This window comes from Megalops cyprinoides, chromosome 2 (genome assembly GCF_013368585.1).
Source record: "Megalops cyprinoides isolate fMegCyp1 chromosome 2, fMegCyp1.pri, whole genome shotgun sequence".
NCBI classification, from domain to species: domain Eukaryota; kingdom Metazoa; phylum Chordata; class Actinopteri; order Elopiformes; family Megalopidae; genus Megalops; species Megalops cyprinoides.
In genome coordinates, this window is record NC_050584.1 from 53704707 (window position 1) to 53723324 (window position 18618).

The 18618-nt window shown below is 38.7% G+C and overlaps 1 protein-coding gene across 1 annotated transcript in view; it reads right to left on the reverse strand.

Annotated features, from left to right (window-relative positions):
* nos1apa (nitric oxide synthase 1 (neuronal) adaptor protein a) overlaps positions 1-9408 on the reverse strand; it is an 83480-nt gene extending 74072 nt beyond the window's left edge. The window contains exons 1-2 of the mRNA XM_036521208.1: positions 8885-9408; positions 8330-8401 (exon numbers count right to left, since the gene is read on the reverse strand). Of these exons, the coding sequence (XP_036377101.1) occupies positions 8330-8401; positions 8885-8989 (177 nt within the window). The 5' untranslated portion in view covers positions 8990-9408. The remainder of the gene's footprint in view (positions 1-8329; positions 8402-8884) is intronic.
* Between the last annotated feature and the right edge of the window lie 9210 nt (positions 9409-18618).

Consider the following 18618-nt stretch of genomic DNA (forward strand, 5'->3'; position numbering starts at 1 on the left):
AGTTAGCTCTACGAGACTCAACATTAGCTTACATTATTGCATGTAAGCTAGTGTTGATTATTACATTATCATTACAACACCAACTCATACGGGCGAGTAATGTTATGTTTGCAATATGGTAGCTAAAATAAGTTCCAGCTTCACTGGCACCAATGTCACTCAAAGATATAGCTATCGCTACATAAATAAAATGTATAATCTCATTATAGTTAACTGTATATCACTGCAACAAAGTGCATTATTCAGGCATTTTCAGTGTAACTGGGAAACTGGGCATGGTTGTCATCATAGAGATAGATCATAAGATTGTGGTGTTTTTGCAACTTCAGCGTAGAGGATTGTGATGTTTATTGCAACTTCGGCAACACCTGCTGCCTTACCTTCGAAACACAGCTCCACTCACTCACCGCAGCTGCTCCAGTCTGCAAATTCAGTGTTGATAGGCTATTATTCGTGACGTAACTGATCAGATAGTGCTGTGGGCGGGACATTGCTTGAGACAACAGAGTGGTGACTACAGACTGAAGAGAGGCAGCTGCATCTGAGTCAAAGTAGCGCATTTGTAAATTAATTTATTTTATCGGCAATCAGATTTTAAAAAAATAACGATTCCGATAATTGTAAAAATGAATATCGGATCTGATATTCGGCCAGGCCAATAATCGGTCGACCCCCACCAACCATCAATTCCTTTCTGTCAAATATCACAGTTTCACTGTAAACACAAGCCAGTTATAGATTCTTCACACAAAGAGAGGGGCTTTTCGGGATGCTGGGGCAATAACAGACTATGGGTATGGAATAAGCCTGCTACACCGCACCACAGCTTAAATCAGAGCACACAGTGCTTGACTAGAGTCTACAGCCTACTGCCTTTTGTGATGCGCCAAGGAAATATCAACTCAGGGTTACTCTGACATACAATACAATACAGCAAATACACCAAGCGCAAGTCTGTCAGCACTCATAGGTCTACCCTTTTCGACTCTACGACCCCCACTGTAATTCATGCTCAGGTAAAGAGAAACAAATGCCTTTACTTTTAATATACAATGACCTCACCTTAAACACAAGTGCATAATTATTTTGCAGTGATATGGATAGCTATGATGGCAGGGACTCTATTTATACAGTACAAAAAATTCATGGGAAAGAATACAAAGTGTATTATGTAGCTCTGTGGATTATGGCCTTGAAACCTGCTCTTGGGGTTGAATGTCATTAAAGGGAATTTACTTAAATTCGTTGTGGAATGAAAGAATCAAAGAGTAACACAAGGTGGATACAAAATAGGGCCGGAGAGATTTTTCAGATGGGATTTTTTGCAGGGAAAGTTATTGCTTTTGCAAAACAGCATCCAACTTTTTTCTTGTTTCAACTGTCTGTGGGCTCTAAATTGAAAACACCCCTGACATTCTGTGTGAGAAATGAAGTCTCTGCTTCAGATCACAAATGTACATAATAAGATTAAGGGTAACATTTGGCTTTAACCACTGCTTTGTTCAATCCCTCTACAAGACTGGAAAGAAACCACACAATTTCAGACTCCTGGTAGCCGGCACACCGAGGTCTTAATTTTCTTGTCTTGGTTCATATGTAGCGTCTCATTAAGTTATTATTGATGCACTCTTCTTCCTTCAAATCAATTTCCCCATGGACCATCTACCGACCTCCCAACACGTTTGCTGATACAGACAAAATGCAGCCTTAAGGCAGTGTATATCATATCAGCCTACAGTGAGGCAGAAGGGGGGAGCATTATCAAGAAAACCATGAGGTCTGGTTGAAGATTTATTTTCATTTAGTTACTATATATTAGCAATGGCTCAAAGGAGAACACTTCTGTGTTTTTCCTTTAATTTATTAAGTGATTTCTTGGCAACATGAGTCTTTTTCTCTCACTCTCTCTCACACACACACACACACACACACACACACACACACAAAATCAAACTAAGGCCCACATTCAGCATATTCATCTGCTGTTACTGAATTTTTCTTGAGAAAAAAACACCTGCAGTGAGTTAAATCTCTGATGCGGAGGACATGATTAAAAAGGAGACGTGAATTAGGGCAATAACTTCATCCGTTATAGCCAACCTGAAAAAGGGGACGTTTCTGAACGCAGAAACCATGAATCAGCCATAGCTTCACACCAACTCTGATGAAAGGAGGAAGGTGACTGGCTTTACTGACTGCTTAGCAAAAAAGACACTGGGAGAAGTGGGGGTGGAGAGAGAAAAGCGAGGAGGTTGATTTAGAGATCTCAGTTACTATGGCAAACCACAGAACAGGGCTGGCTATGTGTCGGCTCCATTGCTTCACTCTTGGTCAATGCAGCAGCAGGGCAGCTGGTGCTGGAGAGAAGCACATATTCTCATTGAGAGTCAAAAGGAGCTCTTTCGCAGAGAAAAGACGGGACACTCTAGCACGCAGGCTGGCTTCCAAGAGTCATCAGCCAGTCTGCTCAGCGAATGGCTTTGCCCCCTCGCTGTACACACAGGAAGGAGTAACCCAACACGTTTCACAGAGGGGCTGGAGAATTCCACAGGAAAACACTAGGGCACAGGGAGACCATTGTTGAGGGCAAACTGATTTGTTAGCTGGGTTCAGCGAGGGATGTGGACAGATATTTCTATGCCGTGGCACAGCAATGCAAGAACCAATTATAAAGTACAGTAATATCCACCAATCCCGTTTCAGAGGAAAAAATACCAGTTGCTTATTTTTACAACTTATCATTATTAATGATAACCAATATGGTAAGGGGAATTCATGCCTTGACTTACCAAAAGCCGATACACATTCTGTAAATTACTACATCACTGGTCTTAACATGCATTAAGGCGCTATAAGCTGTATCCATAGTAGCTGTATTCTTTGCCAATGCATGAGATTCGGTTAAACATTAACCTGGAACCAATGACAAGCAGACAGCAGGTTTTACTCCTCTCCTAATGGTTCAGGTTGAATCAGGGGGCACAGCGTGAGCCAGCAGAAGTTATTAGCTCAGTCACTTGACCTTTCTACTTTGTATCGCTAACATGACTGAAGGGGAATGTTGTTAACATCATTTCCAGTGAGAGCTTGTAAAACTTTTAGGCAATGAAGCTCTGTTCTAATACTAGATTCAAACGTCAATGTTTCTCCGCATAGATTTTAAATGGTAGCTCCTCAACTGACAACTTCGTTTTTGGCAATTGTAACTGCTAAAGACACCAGATGCTGTGGTCAAGGACATATATCAATAAAATCTTACATGGATTTAACATGACTCAGAATGCCTACAATGCTCCTTCCAGAGGAAGCCATAAGACCCCTGTTTTGATTGGGCATCCAGTCATTAATGACCTTGATATTTCATTTTGTCTTGCACATCAGGATGAATGTGCCGTACAGGGCTGATTCACACAGTATGAGCAGACAAACGCCGGACACCCCAGCAAGGATGACCATTAATGATTCACAGCTTGTTTAAATTGACTGGTGTCTGGTGGATATCTTGTTGGTGTCAATCAATGTGTGGCAGGCAAACACAAGCCACATTTAATTAAACCTGGAGATAAAATAAATTGTAGGCACACAGCACTGCTGCCACTGCCTCTCATATTCAAGATTAACATGGGCCTAATGCTACTTCAATGGATCTGCCATTGTTAATTCCAGACAAAAGGATTACTTGGAAGGATTGACAAAACTCTCATAAGAGCAATTAAGAGCAAGGGCTGGGTAAATTCCACATCCAATATGCGGCTGAACAGTCAAACACCTCAAGTGCAAACTGGGAGGAGATTCTGCAGAGGTTGCTTTACAGCTGATCAGAGGCTCCTATTAGTAGCCTAATAATAACAAGCAAAACACTTCTGGGCCTCATTCAGCGGTTACACAGTATTGCACATGACTGAAAATCACCACCATCAATATCACCATTGTCGACATCACGGTACCATCTGGTCCAATCTATTTATAAGCAACAAAGACATCCAACCTCCAACAACTAAAAAAAAGTATACTCCTATTCCCTACAAAACTGGCTCAGTCTAATCTTATCAAATTCTGTCAAAGCTCATCCAATTTACAAGGCAATGGTAGATTAATGACAAAATAATCCATTAAATCACTACAGTGGTCTCTTCTGCATTTCAATCATAATAGATTCTACTAGCAATTATTGCCCTGATTATTATTTTTGCCTATGTAAGGAGTTAGTATTGATGTGATTTTATTGATCTTCATATGAAGACATACAACTCTACAAGATCCATTCTCAAGTGTTCCTCTTTTCACAAACAATTCTTGATCGAATTTCTGGTGCCAACATACCAAATTTTGCTATGCAATACAAATGAATCTACCCTGGTTATGACACATTTTATATCTTATGAAATATAAATAAGAATGATACAAAAAAACCTCAATTCCATGAAATCTATTGTAAAACGCAGTGCATCTACTTGATCACCTTCATATTCAGCTGCAGTTAGGACTTCTGAAGAGTGCTCTTGAGCAGAGATTACAGTAATGTCAGAATAAAGTTGCTAAGCAACCGTTTGTCTCAACAATAGATTTGAACTGAACTCAAGGGTGTTCTTCATATGGTAATGAATTTGGTCTTTTCCCTATTACATTAATAACAAATGCAAACATTGCACTTTCAATATATTCAATACACAGGTTCTTCAGAATGAAATCACCAGAGACTCACTTTAATTGAATAATACTTCATGCACTATATCATAAATGTGCTTCCACTCAACTAAACAAAGTAAACAAGCAAAAAACAATTTAACTGATACAAATCCATGAGATAAAGATTACATGATATCACTATGTATTCACCCAGCATTCTGAGATATGTGAGATTTGATGTCTGTGTGGTGTGGGTTACAAATAATGTCAGAATGGATGTCAGGATTCACCTTTGAAGCACAGTTGATCCTTTGCCATAAAAGCAAGAAATTGAAACCTTGGAGCTTTTTGTACCCTTTACAGTGTAAAATCTAGCTTGCAGTGCTGTTCATTAAATATAATAATATCATTTCACATAAGTAAATAAAAAACAAATGTTCTGTGTCCTTAAGGAAATGTTTAAATACATAGGCTACTACTTTAATCTGTGGAATTTAATTACACATCATGTTTAACACACACAGGCAAATGACCTGGCACATGAGAGATGCTTTTACAATCTACATGCTCAAAAATAGTATGTTGGCCCACCCACTTAGTCCACAGACTCAGATGGGCATCAGTGAAGAATCTGATAAGACAACTGATAAAAACAACAGGCATAAACCATAGAAACACATTCCTTTTTAATAAATCAAAAGGAATGCTGAGTAACACTTGCATCAAAATAGAAATTAATTACTGAAGCTGTAAGCCACCACTATGGGCAAGCTGTTGAGCCCTGGGTTTGTTTTAAGTACAGTAGAGATAGAGGGCACCAAGTTTAGCACCACTGCAATAAGGTTCACTCAAATGTAATTTCTGCCCTCAACTGGAATTCAGTGTGGTTAGGAGCTACCGCTGAGTATCCGGTCTGATTAATCAGTCTGTCTCACAGTGCCAGATTAAGGTGTGTCTCACCTACTGCACGTAGTCATGACGATAATACTGCAGGATCTCAAAACAAGACTGTGCTGCAGATGTGTATAGGCTATTTAGAAAAGTATGACTTTTACTAAAAAAACATTCAGTAATTATATATATATATATACTAAATTTTGCCTAGGATTTGAGATGAGAACTGAGATGCCTAAATTTTAGACCTAGGGGACTGTGAAATATGTTACATTTGACAAATTACACAGCACTACCTTACACAGCACTACCTTTAACTGTGAAGTGGATTCCAATATTGTGGCCCACTTCTTCGTTATGTTGCATCAATGACCACTTAAATTGCTGATATGGGAAATTATTAGCATACTATTCCCATATAAACATAAATCAACATATTTAAATAGATAGCACTGTGGTGTGCAGTAGGGCTGGCATTGTGTGTGGTACCAATGTGCTCTGGAGGCACAGTGCTACGGTTTGCATCACAGAAAGACATATGCAAGCATTGAAAAGCACACTGTAATTCACGCCCACAAATGGCTACTCCTTTGACACTGTCTTAATGTGGAAAAAGCTAAACACTGTGACTTCTCTCAGTAGGGATAGGCTCTGGAGCTACTGCAGAATGTAGAGCTAACCATGGTACTACGGTATTCAACAGGGGTAGAAAGTCTTAGAGCATACCGTTGTATAAGGGTCAATTATGTGTAAGTAGCAACGAGTAGATCTTATTGTTGGTATATCTGCTTATCATCAGAGTCAGTATGGAAAGAGACATTTGATATCCACAGGCTTCCTAAAACCCGCTTTTATATAAACAATTATCTGATGTGCAAATGACTGGCACTGGATTATGGGTCCAATTATGTGATCAAGCAGGGGATCATCTGAGGGCATAGTCATTAGATGATGCATTGTTTTTTCACCCTCATTTCAGAGAGAACTTTTTGGATATCCATTCAAGGGCTGAACAGAATACAACTGAACCAATTCCTGTCCCTGTGCCAGTGGGAGCATCTGCCACATCTAGGCAGGGGGTCCCCACTTTTAACTTAATAGGATAATTTGCACCTAGTGTGGTGGCTAGACAGAAATCATGAGTCTGCAGCAACACAGACTGCACTGTGAACAATACCACCACAAAATAAAATTAAATGCTGACTGAACATGCCATGAACTAGTCCACCATTTCCAGATATGGGCTCAGAGCGGATGGTGTGTAAATACAAATGTTCAAGACATTTGGATGCATTATTCTAATCACATGTGTCCATTATGATAAAATATAAATGAACTGTTTTTACCACATTAAAAAAAAAATTTTTTTTTGCATGATCAGGGAATAAAATTGCCAATGGTTGCCCATTGGTTCCCTGTGTTGGCGTCAATATTAAGATAATGTGCCATGCATGACACAGACTGCAGCTGAATAAAATTCATAAAATGGTCTTTAACAGAACAGGCTGTAATTCACATCTTGGTGTTAAGAATCGGAAGACAACCACAGATTTGTGATTTTAAGAATACATGATTTGATCACCATCTGTAAAGCATACACTTGAAGGGGAAAGGTGCAGCCTAGAGGTTGCATAGTTTTCTATAAATTGAAACTGAAACAGTAATGGCACTGAGCTCATGCAAGCAGGGCATCAAATTAAGCTTATGCACATCAGTACTTCGCAAATCATCAACAATATATGTTTGAACATTTGATTAAACACGTTTGGCATCTTTTAGGCTTTTTATTATTATTGTTATTATTATATTATTATTATTATTGTGTTTGCAAATACTTGTGTGAACTCACATTTCTGACTATATTGCATGTGTGTGTGTGTGTGTGTGTGTGTGTGTGTGTGTATATATATATATATATACACATACATATATAAGTAATTTATGTCCCGTCTAGCTCAAAGCCCATACATGTTTTAACATTTAGTGAATGCATGTGGCTCAACACTGTAGATATTTTAAGTATGTTTTATGGATGGTTGGAGGTAATTTATTAGTAAATGCATTAATCTGAGGGAACTCAAGCTGTAATAACTGTGTTCAAAATCAATCACAGATTCAAAACCACTAAATGTTCCCAATGCAGTAGACTCACCCTACTGAGCCGTCTGCATAATGTACAAATACGGTCTGCATCTAAAATAATGCCTAATTTACACATCTTAAAAATGCATGCTTTGTTCAGTATGACACAAACCGTACGTTTGGTATAATGACCAACACGTTCATCAGTTATAATATGACCATGCTTCGGATAAAATATAAATGCATACATAAATATTTGAATGAATTAAACAGTTGAGAACAAAGTCAGTGCACTGAGTGGTGACATGCAACAGCTGGTTACAATTGCAGGCTCATCTTGAACGGTTAAAAGTATTCCAGTACAAAATCTGACTGTTTAAAACAGCCTGTTTTAATGGAAACTACACAAAATTCAATGGTTGAGAAAAACGGGCTTCAAACTGCATGCTTAAAATGTTGACTCTCCTCATTCCTTTCTTGATTCTCACACCTCTATACGTGACTTTTGTGAACCCGTGGAGGGATACCCAGTTTGGCACTTAGTGTGATGGAGACCAGAACTTATTGCGCAGCGCAGGGCAAAAATTCCTAGAGATGCATTCCAAAACATAAATGTCTGAATACAACTAGAGTACATGTGTTCCAAATAAAACACAAAATCGTTAAAAGGCTGGTACGAGTTGTGTCGTCTGCTTTTGCGTGGGAATCTTGGAACAGCACTCACCCGTATTCGTCTCATCGCAGCAACTATCTCCACTCGGCTATTCGGTCGCGCCACGTCCAGACTACCAATATACTATCGATTAAAAAAAGAAAAGACTGAATTAACATTTGCGTCTCACGATTTTACATATAAACATATCCTACGAGTTAAAGCAGAACATTCGTTTGTCAACTTACCAAAGCACCTAGCTACTGTGGGCTGACGGGCACCAGATACAATATGAGGTTTTCACGTAAGACTGCCATTTATAAAAGAGCAGTTTCACATAAGACTGCCCTTTTGAAGAGTAGTTGTAATCTCCAAGTATGCATATACCTAGGCGTCTATATTCAAGTCTGGACAAAAGTGACCGAACAACAACTTCCATGTCCAAGAAATCGCCTACAACTGGCCGTGGTACCATTTCGTTATTTATGAAGCTAACATTTCACTTGTTAACATCAACATTCATCCAGTTGATAGTCTCAGAATGCTTGTCTGCGACAAAATGTGTGCCTAACTTCTAGTCTACAGCAGACAAGCAAGCACCCACCTAGCATTTCGATCGATACTCACCTTAGCTTCGAAATTGATCCCATGCTGGAATGCTTCCTCGTTGTGCAAAGGAATCCGCAAATCATGCCCATCATCAACTAAATTGTATTTGGTTTTCCCCGGCATGTTCGCCGTGTTGATCAGTCTCTGATGGAAGCGAAAATTATATATAAAACTCACTTCGGTTGAACCATACCACAAAAGCCTAACGACTTCAAACTTAACTCCAGCAGTCCTTCGCAATGTGTTTTCGCCAAAAGGTCACAGCGATTCCATCCAGTCGGATGGGTAGTAACTTTGTAGCTTGTAGCAATCATACACACAAATCTACTCGCTCTCTTAGTCTAATGCAGTAGTGCGATTCAGTATCGAGGTCCTTTCCTGGTAGAAATAATCACAGTCGTAGCACATGTACGCGTAACGAGTGCGGAGTTTGTAGTATCTTCCCCGGTTGAATAACATTAAAATTTCTGTTTTCCTTGCTTGTCCCTTCCTAGTTTACAGCAGCGCCATGACTGGCTACACTCACTCTCTGACTTGGATAATTCGGGAACAAAGCGTGATTGGTTGAATCTGGGAATTCCACCTGTTTTCATTGGAACAGACTTACATCATAGATTTGTAGGAGGGGAGAAAGACTTCGTTTTTCCTCATTCATTTGAACGCTGCAACCCGGAGAGGCAGTGTTCAGCACCTAGCGGCCTTTGCTAAGCACCGTGGCAGGCAAATAGTGCTTTTTCAAAGTTACGGGAATCAGTACGTTTGAATATACTAAGGTAATGCAACGAGTACAACGCTTCGCAGTCAAACACAAAAAATCAGAAACCCCTGAATATCATAAGACGTTCACACAGAAACGCAAACCCACTCACAGAAAGGCATTATCTATCCACACACACACACACACACACACACACACACACACACACACACACACGCACTTTGGCTTTGTGTTTTGTCAACATAACATTCATCTTTTTATTTTCTTAATAAATTAAGGATTCGCTACCCACAATTTCACGTCCCCGAATGTTCGCAGTCTTGAAAACAGTTGCAAATACGTTCGAACTTACCACCTCCGTGAACAGAGCATGGGGGTTTGACCCAACACTCGACATACAAAAGAAAAAGGGGAATAAAGATTACTTTACAAGTGCACAGGTTATTTGCACACGGTATATAAATAACCAAGATCATGTTCGGTATTTATGTAAGTGCAAGACTACCTGCTAGTGGCCACGTTCCATACTGAGATGACAACATAGTAACTAAATGTACGAATTTATTGTACTGAAACCGCTTCAAAATATAAAATAATTAGTTAATTAACAAACAACAATAATGATAATGACAAGCGTTAATTTACTTGTTTTGAACAACAATAAAAGATGTGTGCTGTTATTAAACAATGACATGATGCTGATATGAAACAGCCACTTGGGTTGGCAGCTGTCCATTGATTTGAAAAGGATAGGAAAATATTAAATTGTAAATATGCCTTTTATGTTTATTTGTATGTTCATGTGTATTTTATGATTCAACATAAAATACAGATTTATGTCTGGAAAATGTGAAAATAACATTTCATTTTGGATAAAATTGCATGTGCAGACACAGTCTGCAGCACCAGTGATATAAGATACTGCACTTCCTTTTTTCACCCTTTCAGGAAAAGAAGTAGAGCAGCATAATTTTCATTCTTAACACATCAATAGGGGTAGAGGCAGCCAATGTCCTAGTCTCTATGCCACTCTCCAACAAACTCACTAGTTACAAAAGAACAGCAATAGGAAAATACACTACCTACAGCAAGAAGCTGATGTACCTATTTCCCCGTTGGACCACAAACCTGCATCAAACCAAATCCAAATCCTGTCCCCCTTCCAGTTCCCGCTAGTCAATATTTTATATTTGCTGGATGACAATGGGGCTTGACAATATTCTTATTAATATATTAATGTCACTTTTCAGCTGAGCATGTCTGTGAACTGCTAAAGAAAAACATGTCCAGAAATGTGCTGAACTTGATAGCAGATGCCCCAGTTATTAAGCAGCTTTTCAGATTATTCACTTAAACCTTACAGCAATTCAAAAAGGATGCAAAAAGGGCATTACAGAAAAACCCTCTGCAAATGATTGAAGCTTTTCACATTTTGGTGCCAGTGAATGTTTCTTGCCTTTCTTGTTTACCGTGAACATTTATATCACGGTCAGTGGGTCAGCAGCACAGCCGGATGGGCCATATGGCAACAGTGCTGCTCTCCTTAAAAGCCATGCTGTACTCCCCTCTTCCAAGAAAGAACCATTATATCTAAATTAATCATGAGTTTTTTGTTTTTCCAAGAAAACTGGGTTCATACGATAGTGAGAGTCTCCTGTGTAGGCTGTACAAGATAAGAATTCCTAACATGCTTTTTAATGAGCATTTGAAGATTGTTATGTGAGCTACGTAAAGGTGCAAATGATATTGAAGAGGTCTTCCCAAGAGAAAGACTTTTGCTGAATTCCACACAACATTGTAAGTCAGTTGTATATCAACATAGGACTTTTCTTCTTAACCAATGTGTAATTTTAACAGCTTAATGATGAACATACTAGATTTATTGTTACTGAAATGGCATGTCACTGTCATTTAAGAAGTAATAATAATAATAAAAATAACCATGACATTTATTTTCAGAGGAAGCATTAGAACACACAGCAATTTCCTGATAAATTCTCTGTTGCAGATCCGAAGCAAGTTTGCTATCCTTTTGCCAATTAAAGTTGCAGTATGAAAGCAAAGTCTGGTTATCTAACATTTTCTCACTCCTGTAGTTTCACGTAAACTGTACCAGTGCCATCATTAAATGCTTTCCAGGATAATTCTGTCCTTGGCTGTATCCCAAAATGGTCCCTGCAGCTGAAGTTTTTAATGGATTTTAGTGTTGCTTTGTTTCTGTATTGCCCCGAGTCACATTTCAATGGGCACTGATTACATGATTATGAATGTATATTTTGTTTGTCAGCATTGTCAACAGGACCTTTATCTGTTACATGGAAAACAGTCACGGAACAGTTAAATGTGTTTTCATTAAAGTGGACATTTTTTTTTTTTCTGGCTTCATATCAGTATACTGTAGCTAATCTAATATTCATTATTACATTATTAATCTGAATTGCAGTTGAACAAATAATTCTGAAAGTTACTTTAAAAATGAAAGACTAAATTTACTCTTAATTGAACAAATTTACCAGGTCAACACCAGTTAAATTAATATGCTGTGAAATTTGTGATAATCTGCACATTATTAATAAATATGCAAGATGTGCATTAAGATAAAATTTTTGCCTGGGTAATGTAAATCCATGGATTTATTTTAAGTTAGACAGTAGATGTTGACCATTTTTTGGTTAAGGTTTTAGCTCACATGTTATTAAAAAAACACAAATAAATCACATATAACTTCTGTCTAATCTGTCCAACAACAGCAATCATGATTTCAGTCAAGATTAAATTTTTCAAGATTCAGTCCTACATGGTAAACAATTCTTTGTACATGGAGACAACAGCTGACCTCAGACTACATTGTCAAAGGTCAATGTGTTTTAAGTAAGGGTTAAATAAGTTTAATACCTAATAATACAATTTGAATTTCATAGTGGAAACATATATACATATATTCACGACACAAATTTCTAAATGTTAAACAGCTGCACAAGGAAGTCAGATAACAGAAGATATTTATGTCAGTACTTCGGCCCCCCAGCTGTTGTTTTTGTGTTCTCCCTGTCTGTCAGTGTCATCCACGTGCTTTTGTTTACAGTTCCCATGTGTTCCGGCCCTGCCCCTCTCTCCACCCTGTCCCCGCCCATTTGATTCCCTGATCGCCTCCACCTGCTTGCCTGCCCACCTGCACCCCATCTCCTCGTCAGCCCAGCCCTATATCTACCCTGCTTGTCTCTTTCTTGTTGCCAGTTTGTCTCAGTGGTTTCCGCTGTTGCATATCTGCCTGGTTTCTTGTGTTGCTGAACCTGTGCTGGCTCCCTTCTGACTGCCTACCTTGTCCCTGCCTGTTGTCCTGCCTTGGTTGCCTGATCTGCTTGCCTACCTGGTTTGACCCACCCTGTTTCTGTTTTAAATCCCTGAGCTCCTTGTTGTTCTGCCTCTGACTGCCTTCCTGGTTTTTGACCCTGCCTGTTCTGCCACCACAAACTTGCCTTATGATTCTAAATAAACCCCTTAGAACCTGAGTATGCCTGGTCTGTGTTTGAGTCTGTGCCTGTGCCCTGACAAGTTATTGAAAAGTGGCATCAGGTAAACTATCTTAAAAGCACAAGCTCATAAACCAGGCCAGTTTTCACCCATTTTCAGCACTTCAGTCTCTTCAATTGTGACATTAAGCAATAGAATCAGCTGCTTTTCATCTTGTGGTTTGATCCTGTGTAGTACTCAAGTATAGTAAGGGTACACTATTTAACGCTAGCGTGTCACCCTGCGGCTGGAAAGTGCTGTAGGGTCTGTTCCCTGAAAAATGCCCATAAAGAAAGCTTTTGACCCCAGTGTTGATGAACGAGACACCTCCCCCCCAATGATATAGCCAAGTCAAGCATAGAGGCTGCTGCTTTAGTTAGAACCCTAATTAAGAAACTGTGCAGCTCCTCTTTGCGCAATGCGCGGGCGGTCCCTTCATCACTGTTAATTGTATGGGTTTGTGTGTTGCATTACACCAGAGTGCAATGTAAAACTATCTTTGAGTGTCATGTGTGTATGGGAGTTCCTATTGATTTATCAAAAATGCCAAGCTTTTCCTCAGTGGAAAAACTAGTAATTAGACTACCTTCATTAAAAAGTAACAATATAAAACATTACACTCAAACATGTTTTCTGTTGTAATATAACTTTCATCTTAAAAAGGTTACTATAAAGAAACAGAACCCTTGTACATAATCATAGTATTATTTCAGAACGTGCTTTATTTAAAGACCAGTTGTATGTATGTCTACAATATCTGTAGGTTGAATACATGCAAGTTGCAACCCAGAAAGGTGAAAATCATCAAAGAAGAAAACAACCAGGATCTTCGAGTGATTTGGGAAAATGGGTTTTTCAGCTCTCTCCTCACTCCTAATTACTTCAACCTTTGAAATCAAACTGCCTAACAGTTAAATTGAATGAGAATGTGAACATTCTAAATTAAAAGGTTTGAAAATTCTTGTTGCCAAGGGTGCCAAGGTTCTATAAAAATGTAGAAGTGAGTTGCAGAATCTTTAGCTATTCAGAGTTTAGTGTGAAACACTAGAAAATAATGCCATATTTTTACACTTGCATTAGCCAAAAAAAGTGATGGCTTTATATAATTTACCATTAGCCCTTCTTTTTCATTATTTATTCACTAATATTCAGGGCAAAACAGGTCATTTTAAATCAGTTGGAATTAATTATGTTCTCCAGTCTTTTACTGCACTCTCACATGCTCTAAACACAGCTCTGCCCACAGGTTGATTCTTCGCTTCATCATTACTGTAGAGTCAGTCACCTTTTACAATTAATTTTACTGAAGTGAAACTTGTACATGAAGACAGCACCAGACTGAATCCCTTCCTTTGTGAATTAGCATCTGTGACCTTTATTGACCTGAATGATATATTGACATCTGCGGTCAATACCGCTTAGAGCAAAAAGTGCTATGATTGCTCATACCAGCAGATGCACTAATGCAGGTGGTAGTGTCATCACTGCAGTGAAGGAGCACACCAGGAGCAAGGTGATGCAATGTTAACACATGTCCACATCACAACCACTTTTTGTGGTGAGAATTCCCCACAAGAGATACAGTACACAGACAGTAAAACACACAGTAAATCCGTTTTTTTCAAATGCTCAACCTTTTTTTGGATCAAATCAAGTCCTTAAATAAATGCACCTCTAACCTCATCATAAACAATTTGATCAAAGCTGAAGCTATTTATGCAGGTACTAACCATTTCTATCCACTGTTCTGTGCAGTTTTTAGCTAAGTGAACTAAGAAAGACTCCTGCGTTAAATGCCAGGCAAATGATAAATAAAATGTTCTGACAGTTGTAAAGTACTTCTGACACACCATTTTAAAAAGAGGCATCCATTGAGCAATTTTAAACACAAACATACAGGCAACAATCACTTCCCTAATGTCCTATATGAAAAAAAAACTAATTTCTGTACTTGTGAGGGGAGTTTTCGCATGAAAACTTGTTTCCTGGCAACGCATGTCTAGACCATCAACATTTAGAGGCATGCAGGCAGGAATAAAGGAACCAAGCAGAGGAATTCAAAATGGAAACAATAATTTGTTCTTAACTGGGGAAAAGTACAAAACAAAAGCTCTGTATTTATGAAAATGTACATCTGTATGTACTAGGTAATTCAAAGGAAAAAACCTCCAGACAATCTGTGTAGCTATATTGCTGATTTGACAGCAATTCTCAGTTATTTCAGATTGACAAGAACAGTTGTCAGTGATAGCCAGCATCATCTAAGTAAAACATTTGAGCAAAAATCAGAAATCTGTTGATAAGAAACATAGAGAAAAGACTTTATAGTTCATTATTTAATGATCTAATAAAGCAATCAATTTTAAGGGCAGCCAAACTATCAATCCCAACTTTATTCAACATGTCTGTCTCTGTAATGGGATTTCACAAAATCTTTGAATAATAGTAATGGCAATTGTATTCATTTTCTCATATTCTGATACAGTTCCAAATTCCCACTTATCCATAAAATGTATTCATAACCTTTTCATACGCTGTTTAAAAAAGATATTTAGAACCAATCAGTTTTTTTTTCTAAAATAAATGAAAAATTGTGACATCTGCAACATTGCATTTTACCAATGATTCCCTGTTTTCCAGAACAAACATGTAAAGGAACTACAGAATGCATGCAACAACTATTCATCAAGGAACAGACCCTTGGGTAAGCGTCCTGCTGCTTTTGCTTATTTCAGACAGTGGGAAGACAAACTGAAGATCTGGAAAAAGGCAAGTTCCTAAGCAGTCCAGGCCTGTGTAATATTAGCAAGCACCACACACTGAGACCGCTGAGTAGCTGAGAGCAATCTGTGTGTCAAGTGGCCTATATGGGTTTGAAGAAATGCCAGTTAAGATACACAGGGTTGCAGCTACACTATAGGGGATGATGGACTTGGAATTGTGCAGTTTTTCAGGCTACTCTATGGTATATATAGATGACCTTATTATGTGCTCCATATGTGAGATGCATCTGGAACACTTGGCTGATGTTTTCTGCTAAATCCATGATATAGATTTGGGTGTCAATGTCCGAAGTGTATCTAGCAAAGGCCGATGGGCAACGCCTGGGCTATGGACTGGGTGAACACAATAGCAAGTCAGAGGCTGTTTAGGCATTACCACTCCCAACAAAGAAGATGATAAGATAATTCAATGGATTGGTTGGGAGGCAGCAGCAGCTGATGTCTATGTTTTATAGAAGGGCAGGGTTACTCATTTACCTGACCAGGAAGTGCAGCTCACAAAAGGTAATGCTGACTGTGAGGCCGCCTTCAAGGACTTGATACATGGCAAACTCCAGAGGCTAAAGCAGGGGCCAGGTCCTAATTTAAACTTAGCATTCAATGTGCAGACTAATGTATCTGGAGTCAGCCCGAGGGATGATCTTTTACAAGGCATAGAGGAGAATGGGAGGCTTATGCATTACATGAGCCGCAAGCTGGGCTGGAGGGAACTAAGGTACTCCACGGTCAAATGAAATGCTGGACCATTATACTGGGCTACTTCAACCTTATGTCAGAGACAAATCATCATACCTTGCATTGTTTGTAATGGATTTTGTGGTGAAGTATGGGGCACGGATCCAAAACAGCATTGCTAAGTTGTTATCCTATCATGTGGGTGAGTGAGAATTTGAATGAGAGTTGATCATGATCAGTTTGTGATCTGTGATGTCGCAACCAAGCGCTGTTGTCTACATGTACAGACATTTGAACTCTAGTTCCACTTAGTTGGACCTCCATTTCCTCCATTGATGTGAAAAGGTTTTCACTGATTCCTAAACTGTATGCCATCTCAAACAGATCTGACAGTGCTCTTATTATCTGTGTCCTTCCGATGCCTGGTAATTGGCCCAAGCTGCCGACATAGCTTCCTAACATGGAACTCCAAGTTAACCATCCCTTCCAACATTGGTTTTGCTGCCTTAGCAAACTGATGATAGATGGTAACGACAGCATATTTTGTTTCAGTTTTTCTTTTTACAGTAGATTTTGTACATATTTAATCATAGGCATATTTTCCTTCTGTAAAAATTCTGTTTTGCAAGCTAATGGAATATTGTTCACCTGGGTACGCACTTGTAATCTCAGCACTTAGTTTGAATGTAGTCAGTAGTATCCTATCTGCACAACTTTCCATGTCAATTTATTATTGCACCTTCTAAGTCATTCTGGTTACGACCATCTGCTAAATGACAAACAAGTGTTGTAAGTGTCTGCTAAAAGAAGAGGCTAGGTATAATAACCAAGGCTGTGGAATGTTACTGGAAAGAAGCAACGGAAAATGTTTCTATTCTTATGTTGTCTGTGAGTGATTTGAGCCTATGACCTATATTCAAAGAGTAAAAATCCCTGCTCTTGTTGTGGAAGCATTCTGAGTTGACTGTGCTTTGCTGCCCACACTGTCTATTGATGTTCTCCCACGGTTTGTGGCCGGGGGAGAGGCAGACACAGCCACGGACCTTTGACTGACCACTGTGTGCCTTCAAGCCACACAATGTGTCAGAGCTCACATAAAGGCCAGCATCATGCTTTTGTTACAGAAAGTATTGATGACTGCAGTCTGGACTTCATCTGGAGTGAGTCTGTAAGTGAGCTTTTTAACCACAGCTCTTTCTATTCTTCCTCAAGAAAAACAGCTCTGCATCTTTAATCATCTCAGTCAGAGGATCGATCAAAGTAACTACCTCAGATCTAAGATTTTGTTCTAAAACAACCACATCTCTGCACGTGAAACAACATAGCCAAGATACACAGATAGTGTCAAGTCTAAATCTTATTTTGAAATGCCAGGCCATGATTTCTAGGCAATTCATGAATGTTACAAAGTGCAGAGGGAAAAGTAAAAGAAGAAAAAGGTAGTTTGCAAGTTAATAGTAGAAGTGAATAACTGCGAATGTTTTCCAATTGAAGGGTATGACAGTTCATAACAAGACCTCTACTGTAATTGTGTCTAACAGTTGTGGGTGAGTTTTTGTTGGAAGTTACTACATTTGAATACTAAAATATGAAATTCATTCAGATTCACCATTTAATAAACAAGTCAACATTACAAGATTATGATAAAGTCAGAAAAATTCAATAGTTTTTTATGCAATTGCAAAATCAATTTGACACATTGAACTACTGGCACATGATTCAAGCCTTTCCACCCAAAAGCCACAGCTGTAACCTTCAGCAGTAAAGGCCTCTAAGACATGGAAAATCCCTCATGCACATGCTTCTGAACCACATTTTTAATTAAAAGAGGGAATTGTTTGCCATCTCACGCTTTTGTTACAAATATCACAAGCTATTCAAATAGTGCACAATTGATGATGTCAACAACAATTGCAAGCAAAAAAAAATAAAAATAAAAAATGGTATGCTGTATGCAAGCAAGAGAAATATATTTTTGAGGAGAGTATATGGGGTCTTGAGTTATGTATGTTATATGTGAACATGTAAAATGTGTTTAGACTTAACTAAATCTTAATGTTTTT